The following is a 19,973-nucleotide window of genomic DNA, read 5'->3' as shown; positions in this document are numbered from 1 at the left end:
CATAGACATAGAGCCTTACAAATACCCACAGTATAATAAAAACCTTAACAAAAAATAAAAATTCCACTCCCATTTCTTTGGAGCAATCCAACTCGAATCTAAATTCCACCCAACAGCTCAATACTCTAGATCATCCTTACACCAAAAACACACCTAGATCAAAAAAAACCAGCAAGTGCCACTCGGATCAATGTTTTAAGAACTGGAAATGGTTAACGAACTGGAAGGCGACAATATATTCGATGAGAATATCATCCCTGCCCACCACCACCGGCATCACCATCACCACCTCCTTAGCTAACCAGAGCCCATTGACACACAAGGAAAGGTTGAGCAATGAAGACATGGATTACGACCATTGCTCAAAGCTGTCTCCCATCTCCTCTCCAGTTCCCAAGCTTGGAGCCCATCACAAGCTGCTAGCCTTGGACTGGACCGTGCCCGAATCGTAAAAAGGTTATCCTTTCCACCCCGGCAGAAACAACGCTCCGCCACCGCTCTTTCTCCTTCTCCCCTCTTTAAGTTTTCATCTGGCAAAAATTGAAGCCCAAGTCACAATATATTTACCTCTATAAATAAAAATAAAACGCTCATCATCCCATCAAAAAACATAAGAGAAGCCGACGCGTAAAAAAAAAAATGTGGGGAAAATAACATCTATTTTTTTTTGATAGCAGAGGGCCGACCCCCCCGATCTCACCCTTCCCCGAGCTCGCCTTTCCAACCGTCACTCCCAATTCCTCCAAATCTGTGTATAAATTAGGGTTTCTTCGTTCCTCCCGTTCTTTCTTTCTTCGTCCATCGACGATTCCGAGGAATTCTGGGGTTTCTGCGTCTCAATCGAATTCTGGGGTGTCTCCGCGGAATTTAGGGCTCCTCGTCGCCGGCGGAATGATCATAAAGCGGAGTCAGAGGGCGCAAATGCCGAAGCTGAAGCGGTGCAATGCAGAGGGCGCCGCCCCCGGCGAGGACGACGGGGAGAGGCGGCGGAAGAGGCGGCGGGAGGACGGGTTCTTTCCGCTGGAGGTGCTCGGGATCGTCTCCGCCGCCGGATTCCCGGCATTCCCCTTCGGATTCCGGCGACCGGGCGGGGACGCGCGAGAGGAGATGAGCAGCGCGGCCGTGGCGTCTTCTTGGTGCACCGAGGTCTCGTACTGCTCCGGTGAGGTGGAGTCGGAGTCGAGAGAGAGAAGGCAGGAAGAGAGGGATCGGCTGCACGAGGTGGTGGCGCCACCGCGGGCCCGACCGCCGGTCGTCCGGACGTCCCGAGGGCGCGTTCAGGTGCTCCCTTCCAGGTTTAACGATTCCGTCCTTATTGACCCGTGGAAGAAGGAGAAGCCCAAGGCGAAAGCGCTCGACCCCGATTTTGAGATCAAGACTGACCTGATGGAACCTAGGAAACAAGGTTTCATCCATAAAGATTCCAACTTCAGCTCAGTTTTCCCCAATTCAATCACATTGTTCGACAACGAAGAACGCTATTGGACGTGCAGAAATTTAAAATTCAAGAAAAATTCTTCTTCTCGAAGTACTCTGACGTCTCTTCATGAGAGTTTTGCGGGAGCTGAGAAGTGGTTGCCGCCGGTGGTTGATGTGGAGTTTCCACTGGTTTATGATTCTGATCCAATGACGGTGGAAACAAGGATGCTGAAGGAGAATGTAGAACAGAGGAAGGATTTCTATCGGCCAGAGGAGTTTGTTCTGGGTAATATCGTTTGGGCTAAGTTAGGGAAGAAGTATCCTGCTTGGCCAGCGATCGTGGTCAATCCAATGCAGGAAGCTCCGGAGGCAGTTCTGCAATCCTCCATTCCTGGGGCCATCTGTGTGATGTTCTTTGGGTACTCCGGAAATGGAAACCATAGGGTAAATTAAATTCGACTTTTATCCATTTTCTTAATAAAATCCCCCCTTCTAACGTTATGTGCTTCTATGCTTTTGACTTGTTGTTAATACTGTCTCATCATCGTCATAGCTGTTGTTACTGTGATGATTATAAATTAATTTTAAGCATTTGTTCGGAAACAGGAGTATGCATGGGTGAAGGAGGGGATGATCTTTCCGTTTTTAGACTACGTAGACAGGTCAGTTTCATGAGTTGGAAAATATGGAAATATTTTGAAGTGGCTACGCTAAAACCTTGAAGTTCCACTCTAGGTTTCAGGGACAGACAGAGTTGCATAAGAGCAAGCCTAGCGATTTTCGGTTGGCTATGGAGGAGGCCTTCTTAGCTGAGCATGGTTTCTTAGGAGTGCAAGTGGGTTGCAATGATACGGCTGAGCAGCCTGCATATCATCAGTCCTGTCCTAGAGGGATCCAAGAGGCCACTGATTCGAACCATGATCAGGAGTGCCAATCAGAGATCCAGGCAAGTTTATTTGAAATTAAATTTATGATATTTTTGCTATAATTATATTGTGGGTGGAAAGTTTTCAGTGGCCACATTGTAACCTCCAAGAATATCATAATCTGCTAGTAGAGAAGTTGTTTACAGCATGAGGATCAAACACATTCTCAATGTACTCTTCCATTGAATCTTGTGGACCCTTCAAAGAATTCTTTGCTTGAAATTTGTTACCATATTTCTCAGGTTGCAACAGAAAAGGAGACTTTGATAATTATTTGCTATTAAATTACAAATACTTTCAGTTTGTATATAAGTTCTATAAAGACATCTGGATTCAGTTTACATATGCATTAATGGGTGATTGCAAATTTTGCCACAACTTAAACATCTTTGACTCATATAGACACATTGCACACCTCAATTCATAACGTGGAAGGTTGATAGTGTTAACTGAGAACATATAATATAGTTTTCAATCTTCCATATTATATATTATAATGGGAATTCTTGCCCAAATGATGGCCGACGCCAAGATAGTGAAGCCTTTGCATAGCTGCTGCCCATAAAAAAAAGCTCCTGCGCCCCTGTGCTGCCCCGCTTCTCTTGATGTATATTTTGCATGCATCTTATAAATACCTGCCTAGTGAAGGAAACGGAAGGGGTGATGTGGCATTCAAAGAGGGACTCCTTTTCTTTTACTTATCCTTTTAATACCCTTTTCGTTTTCTCTATGGAATTTCATCTTGCAAGTCTGACAAAAGAAGGAAGCTGAAATGGCACAGGTTTTCTACTTTTTATGTGCATTACATGTGCCCAACACTGTTAAGTTTCACATAGAGCAGAAGATATAGACTTCCATAATCATATATTTTCAATTCAAGGATGTGCTTATAGAGGGGAGCACTACCATTGGATCCATTGTCTTTACCCTTGTTAATGTCCATGCAACAACTTCTGAAAAGTTGGACTCTAGGCACCAATATCTTTTGCAATATTAAGTGTACGTTGACTGAAATTAGGAAGTGTCTTATGATGTTTATTTCTTTTAACCATTTTGCCTTCTTTGCTACAATCCGAGGAATGATGCCTCACTCTGTATGCTTTCTGATCGGAGACTTTCTTTCCATCACCTCTTTTACTTCTTAAGGTTCGCCATACTTTACCAAAGCACCATCAGCGATTCTCCTTGTCCTCATCATTGAGCCAAAATGACAACTGGGGTTGTGGGATTGATGGTGACTGTTAGATGAGTCAAGTCACCTTATACACTTCGTCATGATCTAGCAGATGGAGAGGGGTATGCTAGGACATTTTGTCATGTCACCTTCTGTTGAGGGGTGCGTTTGTTTCCATGCAAGTAAACAGCCTGAACTGCACTGAGGTCAGAAACAGTTACTTCTAGGCATTTCTTTCTCTGTTATTCAGCCCAAAGTGAGGAACTTGGTTTCCCACTTCAGCAAGCGAGAGACGGAGAGAGAAGGGTTGCAGTCTCCAAAGTTAAGTTCTATATGGTTAACTAGGGCATATAATGCTACTTTAATGCCCTTCCACCAAGGTTTGGAAAACCAACCATACTGCAGTGCATCCCATGCCGTAGTGCCCCATATCAGCAAACAATGACTAAATAAAACTTATGTGCCATATTGCACTATTCCCTCATATAACGATAATTTAATCCTTGCCTCTCACTCACTTTCCTGTTACAAGTTGTCATTTAAGCAGTATTTAAATACTAATTATCATTAAAATCACTCGTTAATCATTTTAATGCTTAAATTTTTTTACTTTCTATGCACCAGCTTCCTCAAAAACAGATAGATAGAACTCAAGTTCAAACACTAATATCTCTTATGTAGAAACAAGCACACCCTTAATTGTTGGAGCTCCTTTACACAAGATGCTTGAGGATTGATGTCAAAGGATGCTAAGATATCCTGATTGGATTTCTAGCAACTGACAAAATGAACATATGACCCACATATTGTACATGCAAACATCTTTGTGAAGTTATAAAGCTTACAAAATTAACTTTTTGCAAATTGATTTATTATTTCAGCAATGCAAAGTAGTAATTTTGTCATGTGCTTATCCCATTTTTGGGTGATTGTTGATGCACTATGTGAAATATCTTAGCTACATCAAACTTTTTGAGAGCACCAAATAAGTTCACAATGGCTTGATTGCTTTTGCTTAAATTGTTTGTAAGTACCTCACCTTGCAGGAAGAGGCTCTTGTAACCAAGGATCGCTGAACCGGTACCGATACGCATATCGGTCGGTACCGGGTCGGACCAGTACGGACAGATACTGAACCGGTACCACTAGTTCGGCCTGGTTCACACATCCAAAAGTTGAAAAAAAAATTTGGAACTGGTACAGGCCGGTACCAGTTTTTAACATCGAACCGGACCGGTTAGAGACGGCACCGATTCAGTACGGGCTAAACCGGCCGGTACGGCCAGTTCAACATTTCTTGCTTGTAAGGATAGGTACTTTAGTTTGTGTTGAAGATTGTAGGAGGAGAAAAACTGAAATTAGCATGAACAAAGGTTGAACTAGATACAAATAACATTAGAGGTAGCCTTAGATACGAATACCAGGAGACTCAAAATCCATAATGTCGGCCCCAAATAGTTGGGAAAAAGGCTAGATGATTATGATTATAATTATGATTGTAATAAAAAATCATCAGTTAAATATGATTTTTATGCCAGATATTTCACTGTTATCTTTATAAATTTCTTTTTTATGGATCATTCTGGTGCTACTTATAGCATATTCCATCCATCCAGAATTTTATGCGCAGCAGCAATTTTTGTCTGCTGCGGTATATGTTTTCCTTGCTAATGCAGAGTGTATGCGGATATGGAAGAAAGTTTCTCGTGATTTTTTTTTAAAATTCGTTTCTTTTTTATGTTATTTTATTTTTCAGGCTGTAAACAAATCAGGAAGGCATTGTGAGAGTTGTGGATTGATCCTTCCAGTCAAAAGTGCAAAGAAAATGAAGCAGAAATCTGAACGACTAGTGTGCAGATATTGTGCTAAGGTTTGAAGCAGAGATCTATGGCTGTTATAACTTTTCTTTCTTTTTTTCTAATATTCACCAAAGCTGATGTTGTCATAACCTTTCTTCTTGAACTTGTTATACACTTCGTGGCTTCATCATTGCTGTATTTACAGCGTTTGAGTTCAAAACAATATTGTGGAATATGCAAGAAGATTTGGCATCATGAAGATGGTGGGAAATGGGTAAGAGGATTTCTACAAACTGAAAATGTTTTGCTAACTTCTCATTTAAAGTAAGGCTTATATTCAATGTCAAATAGTTGGGCCTGAATGTCTAATACTTGGGCTTAATCAAGTCAGGTTCATTGTTGTGAATGTCCAACTTGGGTCCATCTGAGCTGTAACCTTATGATTCAGCTTAATTTTGAAAGCATTGTATTAATCATGATTTCCTGATATTATCAAAGCCTATGAAAAATGAGGTTGACTGATCATGTTTTTAATGTCAAAGGATATGGAAGACTCTCATTATTTTTGCCCTGACTGCAAGGCAAAGTTAAATTTTGAATCATCAGAAACGGAGAAGAAGCACTCAGAATCTAGGTATGCCTATGCTCTTATTGGGTTGTTTGATATCCAGTTTATTTTTTATACTCTCCATCTATAATCAGGATAACTGGATTTTCGTTAGTTATTTCTACTTTAACCTTCTAAGCACATGTTATAATGACAGTTGGCCAGACACAAGATCCAATAAAATTACTGTTTGTTGTTTCGGGATGGAAGGGGCTTACCTACCAGAGCAACACGTGTAAGTATTAGAAATTTGTGAATTTGACTAAAGGCAAAACTTGATATAAGTAGTCGTTCTTTGTACTTTATATCATTCAATTTATCTGCTATTCATCATAGATTCTGTCAAGTCTAATAAATCATTAAAGAATATGAGCCAATTTTATTCTTTGTGAGGAAAGATATGGGTTGAACCAAAATAATTACCAAATGAATTGTTTTATATTCATAATTATTTTATACTTACAATAATTACCATTCCGACATGTAAAAGCAAGGTCTGCGGAACCGTCCCAAGTCGTCCTGAATCGTACCAGCGGCGGATCGGGACGGTTCCGGCATTGAAACCGAGATGCCATTGCTAGAGGGGGAGAAGAAGAAGGAAAAAGAGGAAGAGAGAGAGAGAGAGCCCTGGCCGGCCTCTCTCTCCCTCTCCCTCTCCCTCCCTCCCTCTCCCTCTCCCTCTCCCTCCCTCCCTCCCTCCCCTGCTCTCTCTTTCTCTTTTCCTTTCTTTCATTCTCCCTCTCCCCAGCCTCTATTGTGTCGGTTCTAGGCCGGCACGACATGGTGCGGGGCCGTACCGACCCGTGCCATCGAGCAATCGATACGGGACCCGGTACCGGCACTGCATACCTTGTGTAGAAGACTAAGTAATCATAGGTTACCGGACTTATAATGTCATAGTTGGGTCATCAGATAGCTTTGCTTGACAAAAATTTATACCTTAATTGTGACCACACTGATAACAAGCTGTTTTATTGATTGGATCTTTTTTTTTTCAAATGCTACCATGAATGCAATGATAATTTAGGATGTGTTTCATATCTTGATAGGATCTTTAAGTGGTTCTCAACATTTAAAAAGGCCCTGTAAGAAAGAGGTTCAAATTCACTTAGCATGGTTGGAAAGAGGATTCAGGGACCTTAGATGCTAGAACACCTTGATGGAGCAATGGTAGGAGCGGTAAGAAAGTTTGAAGGGGTTTTCTTTAATGTCATATTTAGTTTTTCTTGTTGGAAGATGTAGCCAAGATGATTTCAACAAGGGTCAGGGGGGCCTTAGAGAACCTGGATGAGCCAAAAGACCTTTGACACAGTATTTAGCTTTTGACTGGATGAAATAGTGAAGATGGACTGACTAACTTAACTGATGCACAAATAAAGTATTGCTGGTTTTAATTACCACCCTCATATTAACAGTAGCTATCATGTATTTAAGCTTGTGGTTGGGAATAGATTGTTCAGCCTTTTGACTGTCACCTTAACAAAACCATGTTCTTCCCCTCATCGTTTTCTTTTAGACAAGATCTAGACAAGGGAGAGTTTTGTAAAGCACTGTATTGATTTGCCTGAACTATGCATTAGTGAACCTGATCCTCTTCCTTATCTTATTTTGCCTTTTTTTTGAGTTCATGTTTTAAGCAGTCTAATTGTTTATTATTTCTCAGATGTCTGCTGATTATGCTTATTAAATTTTGTAAATGTGGACAGAATCTCATGTCAATGTGACTCTTGCAAGGGGCAGAAAAAGTTCATGCTTACTGAATGGGAGCGACATACTGGTTCTAAAACTAAAAACTGGAGGTCTAGTGTTAAAGTCAAGAGCGCGATGTCACCACTGGGAAAATGGGTTTGTACTTGATTAAGAAACTTTCTTCTTAAGGCAATGATAAATTTTATTGTACTGTTTTTTTTGTTGTGTGGCATATTCAGGTTGAACTTTCCTGAATTTTCTTCTGTTGATTATTTAAACTACTATTTATATATAAAGACTATTGATTATTGAAAATCAAAAATTTGATTAGTGGCTGTACATAAGAATTTTTATGTAAAGCTCTTCATCACTTAGTATGCTTGTTTCTCTTGTACTGGATGGGGTCTGTGGGTTTGGCACTTTGGCTGCTGCATCACTCTGATTCACTCATATTTTAGGCATTTATATTCAATATTTGTGACATTCCATTTTGATATATCTAGATTTAGTAGACTTCTGTTGCAATCAATGATCACATAGATTAGTGTTAAATCCTTGCTGGGTGGTTTAACTATAAATATTGCTAACTTGCAGGTAGAACGTTATCAGGCTACTATGGTTTCTGCACACCATGCTAAACGCCCATCTCCAAAAGTAAGGAAACAAAAGATACTTGCTTCCTTGCACGGTAATTCCATTTTTCTAATACTATTTGAGTATTTGTTCTTTGATGAGATACCCCATTTGGCAGTTGCAGCCCCCATGCCAGTCCTTGAATTAACTGATAGTGCTTATGGTTTTCATTTTTGATAGAAGCATATGACCCAGTGTATGTCAGATGGACAACAGAACGATGCGCAATCTGCAGATGGGTTGAGGACTGGGATTACAATAAAATTATTATCTGTAACAGGTATTTCATACAATCATGTGGATCCTAAACCTATTCTGCAAGCCCTTATTTGATGCAGATTTAATAATTTTTGCTTCCTGGTGTCCATGCTAAATGGAAAGCAAAAAAGATTCAGTTGTGAATAATTAACAAATAGTCACATAAATATCCAGATGTCAAATAGCAGTTCACCAGGAATGCTATGGAGTGAGAGGCAAACAAGATTTCACATCTTGGGTTTGCCGAGCTTGTGAAACCCCAGAGCAAAAGCGGGAATGCTGCCTTTGTCCTGTAAAAGGTATGATCTCTTTTATCAGACATGCACTGTTTGCTTGTTTTGTCTTCTATGAGGTTCTGCATTCTTTTGTGCGTTATGATGAAAATTTTTACTAGTCATGTTACCGAGTTACCTAGAGATCTCAATCCAAAAGCTGACAGTTCAATTGAATTGCTCTTCTGGTTTCCAGGTTCACAAATAAAATCCACTTTATCCTCAGCTTATAAGTATATATAGCTTGAAACACGGTCTTGAGTCTCATTATTTCTTCTTTTTCTTTTTTGATGTGAAATTATTGGTTTTATTCATTAAATATTATAATGTTAATCCAGATCTTAGTGATTTGATCGTTTTAAACCTCAGGTGGTGCTTTAAAACCAACGGACATTGATGCATTATGGGTCCATGTCACGTGTGCCTGGTTTCAGCCTCAAGTTTCTTTTGCAAGTGATGAAATAATGGAGCCTGCTGTTGGCATATTGAACATTCCATCCGAGTATTTTGTGAAGGTTAAGATATGATTATGGATTATATTATGCTGACTACTGGGAAAATTATTTCAAGACCTTCTCCCAATGTGGAAACTGTTATGCTCTATTCCACATCTTATAATATGCATCAAATTAGAGATTTAACTGATACCTTGCTTTCCATGTGTCTCCAGGTTTGTGTCATATGCATGCAAATGCATGGTTCTTGCACACAATGCTTTAGATGTTCCACTTATTATCATGCCATGTGTGCATCAAGAGCAGGATACCGCATGGAGGTAGATCAGTAATAATAACAATTATTTTGACTCCTCAAGCTGAGTGTTTGATAGAATTTGTTAATTAGGAGCTTCTAGTATTATTTCAAAGACTCCCATCAATTCTAATGATGATTTTGATATGAGCTCGCTGTTGATGAATCCTTAGTCAGATTTTTTTTGCCTTTTAAAATGACATGAATATATTAACCAATCATAATAATCTGAAGTTTCCCAATAATTCTACAAATGATAGGGTCCATACATACTAAGGAAGCAGAGGTCCTTCCTGTACGTAATAATTTATTTGGTGGATGTGCATGAGGCATGCTGCTATAACAATTCTTTTTTTCCCCTTACGCTAAATCAATGTTGATTTTGCCATTGGCTACCCTCATTAACCTGCATAATCATATCAAAAGGAAGATCTGGCCTAATGTCGTAAATAAGTAATATGTCATATGTTTTCTATTGTTTGATATTGCAAAACTTTGTTATCAAAATGTTACTGAAGACTATTTCTTGTCTCCACCAACTCATGTGAGAGAAGGATATCAATCATAAGCAGTTTAATTTTCTTTGATTTCTTACTGCAACTGTACTGTGGTGGCGTAAATGTGCAAAAACTTGGCATGTTATCAGACGGAATTGTCTTGCACCATTGAGGTGTGTAGAGAGAGGCAGTATTGCTGGCATGTGTGTTTAATTTCTCAGCGGTACAATTGTGCAAAAGAGATTCACTAGCATCCTCCTATGAAGACTTGTGCACATTGGAGACACCTTTATGTTTGTAGTTATGTTTGGCATATTTGCACTTCTTCTAATCCAAAATACTGGTTTCTGTTTTACTTCTTCATTTAAAATTGAATTAACCCACTGCACAAAGCTTAATCTTTTATGCAAGAAATCGTTTGATGTTGATACACTGTTGATGGATTGCAGTTGCACTGCCTAGCGAGAAATGGGAAACAGATAACAAAAATGATCTCATATTGCGCGAATCACCGGTAAGCTTCTGTTGGTGGCAGTTAGTAATGAAATGGTTTCTATATTTCTTGATACCTTCCTCTATCACCATCTGTTTCTTTTTTGGAAATTGCTGGATAAACAATCTGTGAACATTAGACTTTAGATTTAGAAACAAAACCTGCCACACCAGCAAATTATCCGATGTGTCTTGAACACTGGTCTGTTTCTCAATGTTGAAAATCCATATTATGTTGCATTTAAATAGCTGAATGACATGTCAGAAAGCATCTCTATGGATGTTAACGTCCAGTATATGTTATATACTTATATTCAGTTGTTGTCATCAAGGTTAAAAAGAGGGGGGTGGATCTTCTTTTATTGTTTTTTGCAGTGTTATACTCCAAACCTGCTTGTTAAGAATTTGTCAAGAATTTGCATCAATTATCTTTTGATTGAGGTAATGCAACTGCAGAGTTTTTATTTTCTGTACAGGGCTCCAAACCCAGATACTGTTTTAATCATACAGACCCCGGTAGGGGTATTCTCTTCCAAAAAGTTGCTCCAGACTAACGAAAAGCAGAGAGGGTCAAGGCTGATTAGGAAAGACATCCCCAAAGTTCCAACCTTACCTTCTCAATATTCTGAAATCTCATCTGCAGCAAGGTGTCTGATCTATAAAAGAATAGAAACTAAGGTACGATAAGCATAGAACATTGGACTTATCTTTGATAAAAATTTATTTATTGTGCGGCATATATTATAACATGATCTATTTGGTGCTATCCTTGCAATCTGCTATGCTTAATATTGCTTTTCCAGTTTTCCCCTCTGGCTAAAGCCTTCAAACACTCTTAGCGGGTGCATGGAACTTAACATTGTCTCTGAATCTTGGCCTCTGTCCTGAGAATGATGGTTTGACAAGAAAATAATGCATCTTCTCTAATGGGGTACCGTCATTGTCATGGCAGGAGAATTTCTTAAAATTATTGTGTTTGCAGACTTAGTCTTTAATTTGTTTTTGTTTCTAATAGGATATGGTAGCTGTTCTTTAATACATGCATGGGTGTATGTTTTTGATATGGAAGGAGCTTAACTTGTTTATTACTTGTGCTTTACTTTAAAACATCCATTCATACATGATCATAGTAATGATATGGTAAAAGATTGGTTTGATATATAACGTCATGAGCAGCTAGTTATAACAATTGATGCTTCATGTGCTCCTGTGCTGTGTCTGGATAATAATCATCTTTAGTCATTGTATCTTTTAGTCTTAGCCTCATTCTCATATTCTTTTTTAAATTAGTAATGATTTCTGCTTCATGAAGATAAATTTCTTCTATTTAACATCAAGTACTAAAATCAGTTTTTACTTACATTTGTTTGCTGTATAGAGAAAACAAGAAGAGGCCATTGCCCACAGAGTGATGGGGCCTATTCATCATACTCTGGATGAAATTAGATGCTATAATACACCTAGGGTAATTCTCTTGTTCTTCTTATACTCCACAGTTTCACATGGTTTTCTTTTTAAAACTCAATGCTGAGCAATTGGGCATTCATGAGAAATGTATATGTTCTTGCAAAACAGGATGAGAAGGATCCTGAATCATTTTCTACGTTCAGGGAGCGTCTTAAATATTTGCAAGTAATTGTCTATTGCACTATGTTCCACATGTTTTCACATATTAATTTCAATATCCTCATGAGGTCTTTTGTCTACTCATGCTTTTAGATGACCGAGAATAGCAGAGTTTGTTTTGGTAGATCTGGAATACATGGATGGGGCCTTTTTGCACGTAGGAACATTCAAGAAGGAGAAATGGTACTATTCAAACTACAAATTTTCACTCATGTTCTTTCTTCAAGAGAACTTGATTATTATTTTGTCCGTCAAAATTTACCTGCTAATTCATCATTGTCTTTGATGCATTCAGTATTCGCCATGTATGGTTATGTTTAGTGCCAGCATGCATGATATGTCATCTAAATTGATAATCCACATGTTCTGTTACAATCTGAAATTCATAAACTTTACAAATAATAGATACTATATATGGATCAGAATATGCTCTTTCTCTTGTTACTGAAAATTATTTATTGTTTGACAATTTGTTGAACTGTGAAATGACCCATATATATCATTTCTTGATTGCTAAGCATTTGGATGATTTAAAACATGATGAGTAGCATGCTTTCAGTTTTGATGGTTCATTTCAACATGCATTCTGGCACCAGGGCATTTCTATGATGGTTATGCCTTAGAAGCATTAGAAAGTATCACTTTGTGTGCGCACGCATATGTGTACAGGTGTACATATAAACATAAATAAGTTAACATTATCTATGTGGGCGTGCTGATATGTGAAATAAAACTATGTGAAAATTATGAAGAAATGATTGTAATCAGGAAATAGCACGGTTTCATGTAGAAAAAATATGTTAAGTGTATCTTTTGTTCTAAGCCCCCTGTGACTAATTTGTTTGTGTGCTAGATCTTGCTGCTGTCTAGATTTTGCTAGTATAGCTTAACAAAAAGTTTAGAGCATTGCTTGTATATAAGTTGGTTGTATAAGACAAGGTAAAAACCTTGGTTTCAAAAGCAGTATGACAGTTTGAAACATATAATCAGGTCATTGAATACCGTGGGGAGCAGGTCAGATGCAGCGTTGCGGATTTGAGGGAAACACGTTATCGGTTGGAAGGAAAAGATTGCTATGTGAGTCATCTTTCTGTGCCTATCCTTGTTTTGTTCTTATTAGTGGTCTGGTGATGATAATGACAAGAAAGACAAACCTGAAGTCGGGCTTTCTTTTTTTCTGAAATTTTCTTAATTCATGTAGAATATACTGACAAAACAACAATAAGTGTACTACTTAAAATTTGTGGGTACTCAGTTAAGATATTAGCTTTTTGGTAAATGTGTTTGGCTGTCTTGATGGAAGATCTTAAGTAACTTCTCCTACCACCAAAAAAAGAAATTCATTAATGCTAACATTCTGCTTGTTGTATTTTGGATAATTAGCACTTGTAAACACATTGAAATTGTGGAAATTAAATCTTAATGACATATTGACTTTGTGTAGTCTTTGATATATAATAGAGTAGTTCTTATTACTTTTGTATAATGAGGACACACTTACTCGAATGTTGATCTGTCTGTTTGGAGTTTGGACAGCACCTTTTATTTTATGCTAATTCTGTAACTTGAAAGTATTAAATGTGTATTTTTAGTGCATTTATGCTAACCTATAAATTTCTACTTATGCTTTCATTGGCTAATATTCATGTGATAAATTATCTTAACATATTTATGTACAGGCTTGATAGTGTATCTGAATGTAGATGTTACAATTGGTGCTGCTTTTTAGGTTATCTATGTAAATCCATTTTGCTAAGTGGATCAATAATTGCTATCTCAGTTAGGAAAACATAGGATTGAACCTATACATCTGTATTTGGTGTCAGTTCTTTTTTCCCCAAAAATTTAGACAGAAAACCATCAGATGTTTTAATTTTATTTACAATTCACTATGATGAAGCAACTAAGAACATGAATTCTTGCATGTGATAGAAATGACAGATGCTCATGTTAATGCTGCCACTTACACATGTATTTAATACCCTCATCTATTTCCATACTCTTTTAAGGCTACTCTCAAGGTGTCACTTTAGCTAAACAGACTGAACCTTTGAGTTTTGGCATCTGGAGGCAAAGAAACATGGAGTTGAGTATGTCTCTTCTCATGCCTCGATTATAGCAGCCTCAAGTATGCAGTTTCAGTTCTCTCCAAAACTCTTGATGAGTCCTGCGATCTATGGCAGCCTCAGGGAGAAATTAATGGACGTTGACCTATTAATCATTTTGCAACTTCAAAGTAGTCCTTTTTTTCTGGTAAAAAGGCATTTAGCTCCCCCCACCATTTTGTGAATGGGACAAAATAGTCCTTTCTTCCAATTATTGCAAACATATTAGTCCTTTTGCAACCGCATTCAAATTAGATCTCTTTATGTTAAATAGCAATTATAGCTTCATTTTTTTCCTACTGTTATAACACAAACTCCTTGAATGATCCACGTTTCCAATCCCCTTGTTTAATATAATCATCATAGGGTAAATCTAAGGTTATAATTGCTATTTAACATAAATAATTTAATTGACTTAATTTGAATTTTAACCTGGAAAATTTTGGATTTTCAATGGAATTCCTGATTTTGAAGATAAGGCAATATATATATATATGATTGTAAAACTAACCTGGCTAGAAAAAGTGCTGGTACAAGTAACTAATTATTGACCATGCCTAAGAACACAACTTGAAGTATGTATTGTACCCTCCAGTTCTCTGTGATCAAGAAATTTTAGCTTGGTCTTATGTTGGGCTAAAATATCGTGCAAAGGGTTCTCTTTCTCAGATCCTTCATTTATATGGCTAGGTCCTTTGCTTTGAAAAATATGCTTGATTAGTATAAAATGATCCACTTGTTAAGAATTGCTAAGGTACATTTGTTTAGGGTTGGTGATTCTTAGGGTACTAACTCTTTGATCTAGTTTATGCGAATTGTGACATTTGCTTAGAATGAGTAGTGGTATGCATGGGCAGAGATGAGCTTTTCTTTGTTACTTGTACACATTGAATTGGATTTGGATTAGAAACATGTTTTCTTCATATTTTGCAGCTTTTTAAAATCAGTGAAGAAGTAGTGGTCGACGCTACAGATAAAGGGAATATAGCACGTTTAATTAATCATTCTGTAAGCAGTTGTTCCATAAAATTTCTTCAATTTCTTCTGATTGCTTGTAGAGAGAATGCTGCCTATACTGATGTAATGTTAAACTCTTTATGCAGTGCATGCCCAATTGCTATGCAAGAATTATGAGCGTGGGTGATGATGAGAGCAGGATTGTTTTAGTAGCTAAGACAAATGTTTCTGCTGGAGATGAATTGACGTATTCTTATTCCTCTTCTCTCAAAATCCTAATCTCATTTCTGTTGAATTATTTCTGTCTTTTCTTTCATATGAGTTGTGGTTCATGATGTCGCCAAGTCTTTTGTGGAATCTTCCATCAAACTTTTCTTTCGTACTTAAAGTGGTGCATAATAAGGTAGATTTTATGAATAACCAAAAGGAAAATCATTGCTCTGTGGGAAGATTGCCTAGCCAATTTTCGAGGCAATGATTTGGCTAGGATGCCCAAATATTGACATGGATATGGATCTGTTGTGGAACGAAGATACAACAAAACATCTACAGACATTATTAATGACGTGGATATGATATGAATACTGGTAATGTATGTAACAAATTTATATGCTAAGTCACGGCACACAAATATAAATGAAAATACTGTGGCATAACTTCATCTTAGCTTTATATTGTTTCCTTCAAAAAACTGAGCATTACTAAGTGCTTACAAAATGTATGCTTTTGCATTCATTTGTTATCTCTTCAACGTATATACGTCAAGCTTGTAGAAGTATCTAGATATCATAACATGCGAATCACAGCGCACTGTGATTTTCATCTTACACTCTGTGAGTTACTTGTGCTGCTCACATGGGGTCATGTATGTTGGTGATAAGTCTTCATAAATGGGATCATTGACTTGGATTGCTTCTATGAAATTGAAAATCACTCTCAAACGATGAAATATACTTCCTTTATACATATGTATACTGTATAATATCACAATCAACCATTTTGTTCTTAGCTTTTGCTCTTCTTGAAATGGGTCAAATACTGGCCTGGTATGGATCCACCGAAAAACAGTACCGGTCGCTACTCAAAAGCATCAATGTATGCACTTATAATTGTAAATAGATGCCCATGTGGCTGACTGCACAAAGCTTATTCTCAAGCTAAGTTTTTTATAATCTGTTTGTGTTGTACAGGTATGACTACTTGTTTGACCCTGATGAAGGTGATGAATATAAAGTTCCCTGTCTCTGCAAAGCTCCAAACTGTCGGAAATTTATGAACTAGGTATCCGTACGCGCCCATTTGTTCCTTCGCACGAAGCTGTTAAGGTTCTGATCTGTCAAAATGATTTTGCATTCAATTACACATCCTTTTTATGAATTTAAAGTATTTAAAGCTTGAGAGTAACAAGGGTCACATTCTCTGTAAATTGCATTCATTTTTTTATTAACTATAGTAGTTTACCATTCTCTCTTTTTTTTAATCCTCGCAACTGGTCTGGTTACCAATCCAGTGGTCTGCATATGAACTTGCCTCATGGATGATGGAGAGTTCCAACATCTGCTTTATTTTGTTCTCCATGAGACTGTTGTTGTTTCTTGGAGGCAGAATTGATGTTGATGTCTGCTTACCATTGTTGCAAGTGTGTTGATGGCCATATATCCACCTTTTTTCTTGGTTGGTGGGGGGATGTTTCATGACTACTACAGACAAGAATTATATGTATGGTACGGCATGTTAAAGCCTCCTGGTTCCTACTCGTCGGAATTTCAAAAACACTTCGATCTAATTTCTAGCTCGGCCTTTAAAAATGCAGTCAACTTATCGATGCTCGTGGGGGGGGGGAAAAAAAATGCTTCGAGGCCAAAGCCTTGGTTCCCGAGAAAAGCTCCGACTGATAAGGTGTCGTGCAGGGACCGGAGCTTCACCCCACACGAACTCTATGAATGGTAGCGTCCCGTCCTGCTTTCTACATGGCGTGCATCTCTCTTTGGGTAGCTTTTATTGGGAATGCTCGCACTAGTCTTTTGAGTAGTAATAATTTGTTTGAATCCAGGGTTGCCGCTATTGGAGTACTGCTATACCCCCAACCGTGCACTGATGTGAACGCTCGCCCGACCATCGTCTCTCCTTTCTCACGTTTTCAACTCCGTCAATTCTCCGATCAACAAAGCCACCATTCCAAAATGAAGCAGCGACGGAGTTCAGATCCGGAGGTAGGCAAGAAGACAGGAGGCCGGTCTTGCCGCTGAGCTCTGATGGTAGAGAAGAGATATTGGAGGGAGGGAAAGAGAGGAGAGGTCCGAGCCCGAGCTGGTGTTGAGCTCGAGAGAGAGGAGCGGTATCGCGTGGGACGGTGGAATCGCTGGTGAAGACGCCGCGGGAGGAAAGAACGAAGACAAAAAGGTTTGTAAGGTACCGCAAATGGGCGTGGTATGTTCTCCTTGTCTTGCATAACATCACAGCTGATACCAATTCTAAATGCAAAAACAGTAACGAAGAAAATATTGTTCTATATTGACTATTTAATGATAGCCAAATTTGGGTATTTTCAAAAGTTGAGACTTAATTATCCAAAAAAAAAAAAAACATGTTGAGAGTTGGATAATTATAATATAGAAGAATCTCCTTTGTTTTCCTAAGAAAAAGAAGCTTTTCGTGGAAATAAATTTCCACATTTGATTGGAGGACGTTTTAAAGAAAAAAATAGGAAAGTAGCTTTTTTATAGAAATAAGTTTTTTATATTTTATGGAGAATAAAAATTTTATGGAACATGTAAAAATCACTTTCTCATGAGCTGACAATTATGATTATTTTTTTACCAAAAGTATCATTATAGTCCTTTTAATACCTAATTTTAATAGCTAATCTTAAACTATTAAAAAAGTATAAAATTTTAATTTAAAAATATATTAATAATTACCAAAAATTACCACAATATAAAAAAATGATCTAACTATTAAAAATGGTTAGAACTCTAAACTCAACCTAATAAATATTTTTAATACATAGTTTAAATATTTAAAAATATTTTTATTCTTTTTAAATTTAAAACTATTTAAAAATAACTATTAAAAATTATGCATGTAATGTTTTATAGATATTTGACACAACTTTATTAAAGGCATAATAGATATTTTATATAACTTTTCTCGAAAAATAGATGTTCAACCGAATATAAGTTATTCTGAAAAGTGTATTCTTATATGTTACTTTTTTGTCAATCAAATATGCAAAAATTATTTTTCTAAGCATCGTATATATATACAGACATCAATTTTTCAGAAAAAAAATGTTCCGGTGAGGTAAAATTTTTCTGGTGGGCCAGACAAATACTTATGTATCGATGCCTAATTGTTTTTATTTCAGTTTGCAATGACTTCTAGTGTAGTCTTCAAAGAGGATGAGAGTCCTGCCGAAATAGAACCTACGGCAGTTAGTTTAGGCATTCGGCCATAATCATGCCATCTGACCAACTAGTTTTCTAGTTTACTTACATAAAAGAACCGACGCTTGTCGCAGTCATAGCATCTCTCTGCTCAAAAGGCAGTGGTCTAAGATTCGAATATTGCATGGTGCAAGCCTAAAGTTTCGGCATGGATAATAAATTTGGAATGGATTCCTTCCTCAACCCACCCCCCTCCCCCACCAACCCCAACACTTCCCTTTCTAAAAAAGAAAAAGAAAAAAGAAAAAGAAGAACTTTGCTTCATGTAAAATCAATGACCTGGTATGGCTAACAGAATTTAAAAGGCCGTATTGAGTGGAACCAAGGCTGTAGGGCTCAAATCATGATGTCGAGATCATATTGAAACCAAAGTTCATTCTTGGAAGGACATTCACTCATAAATTTCTCTTCACAAGTAGAAAGGCTCATGCTCCACACTAACATGCTCCTTCGTAGGCATTGCAGCTAAGTTCTGTCATTCTCTAAACTACGTCGTCTGTCAAAACTCCGTAATTTCAGACAAGTCGTTGTTAGTAAGGATGGCAAAATCTGATCCAGACAAGATTCTCTGCTGATCTTGCAGCATTATATATTGCAGATGCAATCCAAGTTCAAATACGACGGATCCCACTTCAAACCAAAACGAAGGTTGCAACCTGCTTAGGCTTTTGCCTAACGCTCCGTACTCGGCATACCACGGACCACATGATATATCGTGTTTCATCACGAATTGTCAAGTCAAATCATCTCTTTTTACCACATATTAAAAAAAAAAAAAAGAGATTATGAAAACACCCTCTAACAATGGCTCATTGATACTTAAATCTCAAATGTTTAAAAAATATTAATTAGCTATCAAAACTTCAAATTTGTTGCAATATGGCCCGGTCATCCATCTCCATTACAAAATGTTATCACACGAGGGTCACCTAAGAACTAAATTTTTATAAGATTTTAGAAATACCCTTCCCACTAACTTAGCAAGCAGCTCATATTTTTGCATGAATTGAAAGGGAGCACTTTGACATTTATGCAGATGGATGAACGACAGAAGATGGAATGCTTTGAGAGCTATGCAGGTGAATGAATGATAGAGAATGCAACACTTTGAGATCGGTGTAGGAGAATGGATGATGGAGAATGAAGCATTTTGAGATATATGTAGGCGGATGGATCATAAAGAATAGAGCACTTTAAGATCTGTGCGGACGAATGGATGATATAGGATATAGTACTTTGAGATTTGTGCAAGCAGAGAAATACAGAGGCTGGAGTGCTTTGAGATCTATGCAGATAGATGAAAGAGGATGAAATGCTTTGAGA

General features: G+C 37.6%; 1 protein-coding gene across 6 annotated transcripts; it reads left to right on the top strand.

Moving 5' to 3' along the window:
* The first annotated feature begins 222 nt into the window (after window positions 1-222).
* Window positions 223-17,758, top strand: LOC103713329 (histone-lysine N-methyltransferase ATX4). 6 transcript variants are annotated; one of them, XR_003386832.4, is made up of 25 exons: window positions 637-1,863; window positions 2,026-2,081; window positions 2,155-2,365; window positions 5,276-5,389; window positions 5,524-5,592; window positions 5,861-5,952; window positions 6,083-6,160; window positions 7,632-7,770; window positions 8,209-8,302; window positions 8,428-8,527; window positions 8,680-8,804; window positions 9,147-9,292; window positions 9,448-9,552; window positions 10,474-10,538; window positions 10,993-11,194; window positions 11,895-11,981; window positions 12,092-12,148; window positions 12,236-12,325; window positions 13,133-13,219; window positions 15,181-15,255; window positions 15,351-15,451; window positions 16,395-16,485; window positions 16,715-16,928; window positions 17,018-17,150; window positions 17,258-17,758. XR_003386832.4 is itself a non-coding variant. In XM_088709182.2 (23 exons), exons 2-23 carry the CDS (start codon window positions 892-894, stop codon window positions 16,483-16,485), a joined length of 3,156 nt encoding a protein of 1,051 aa, XP_088565308.2. In that variant the 5' UTR covers window positions 223-456; window positions 678-891; the 3' UTR covers window positions 16,486-16,684. The 6 variants fall into 6 exon arrangements, 3 of the variants coding, with proteins under 3 accessions (XP_088565308.2, XP_088565316.2, XP_088565313.2); XR_003386831.4 differs by having other exon boundaries at window positions 16,395-16,529; XR_015972301.2 differs by lacking the exon at window positions 9,448-9,552 and having other exon boundaries at window positions 16,395-16,529.
* Window positions 17,759-19,973: the final 2,215 nt, after the last annotated feature.

The sequence above is a fragment of the Phoenix dactylifera genome, chromosome 1 (assembly GCF_051530095.1).
Source record: "Phoenix dactylifera cultivar Ajwa chromosome 1, Ajwa_hap1_PhDact_Kaust_v1.1, whole genome shotgun sequence".
In the NCBI taxonomy this organism is placed as follows: domain Eukaryota; kingdom Viridiplantae; phylum Streptophyta; class Magnoliopsida; order Arecales; family Arecaceae; genus Phoenix; species Phoenix dactylifera.
This window is presented reverse-complemented; position numbering and strand designations above follow the sequence as displayed.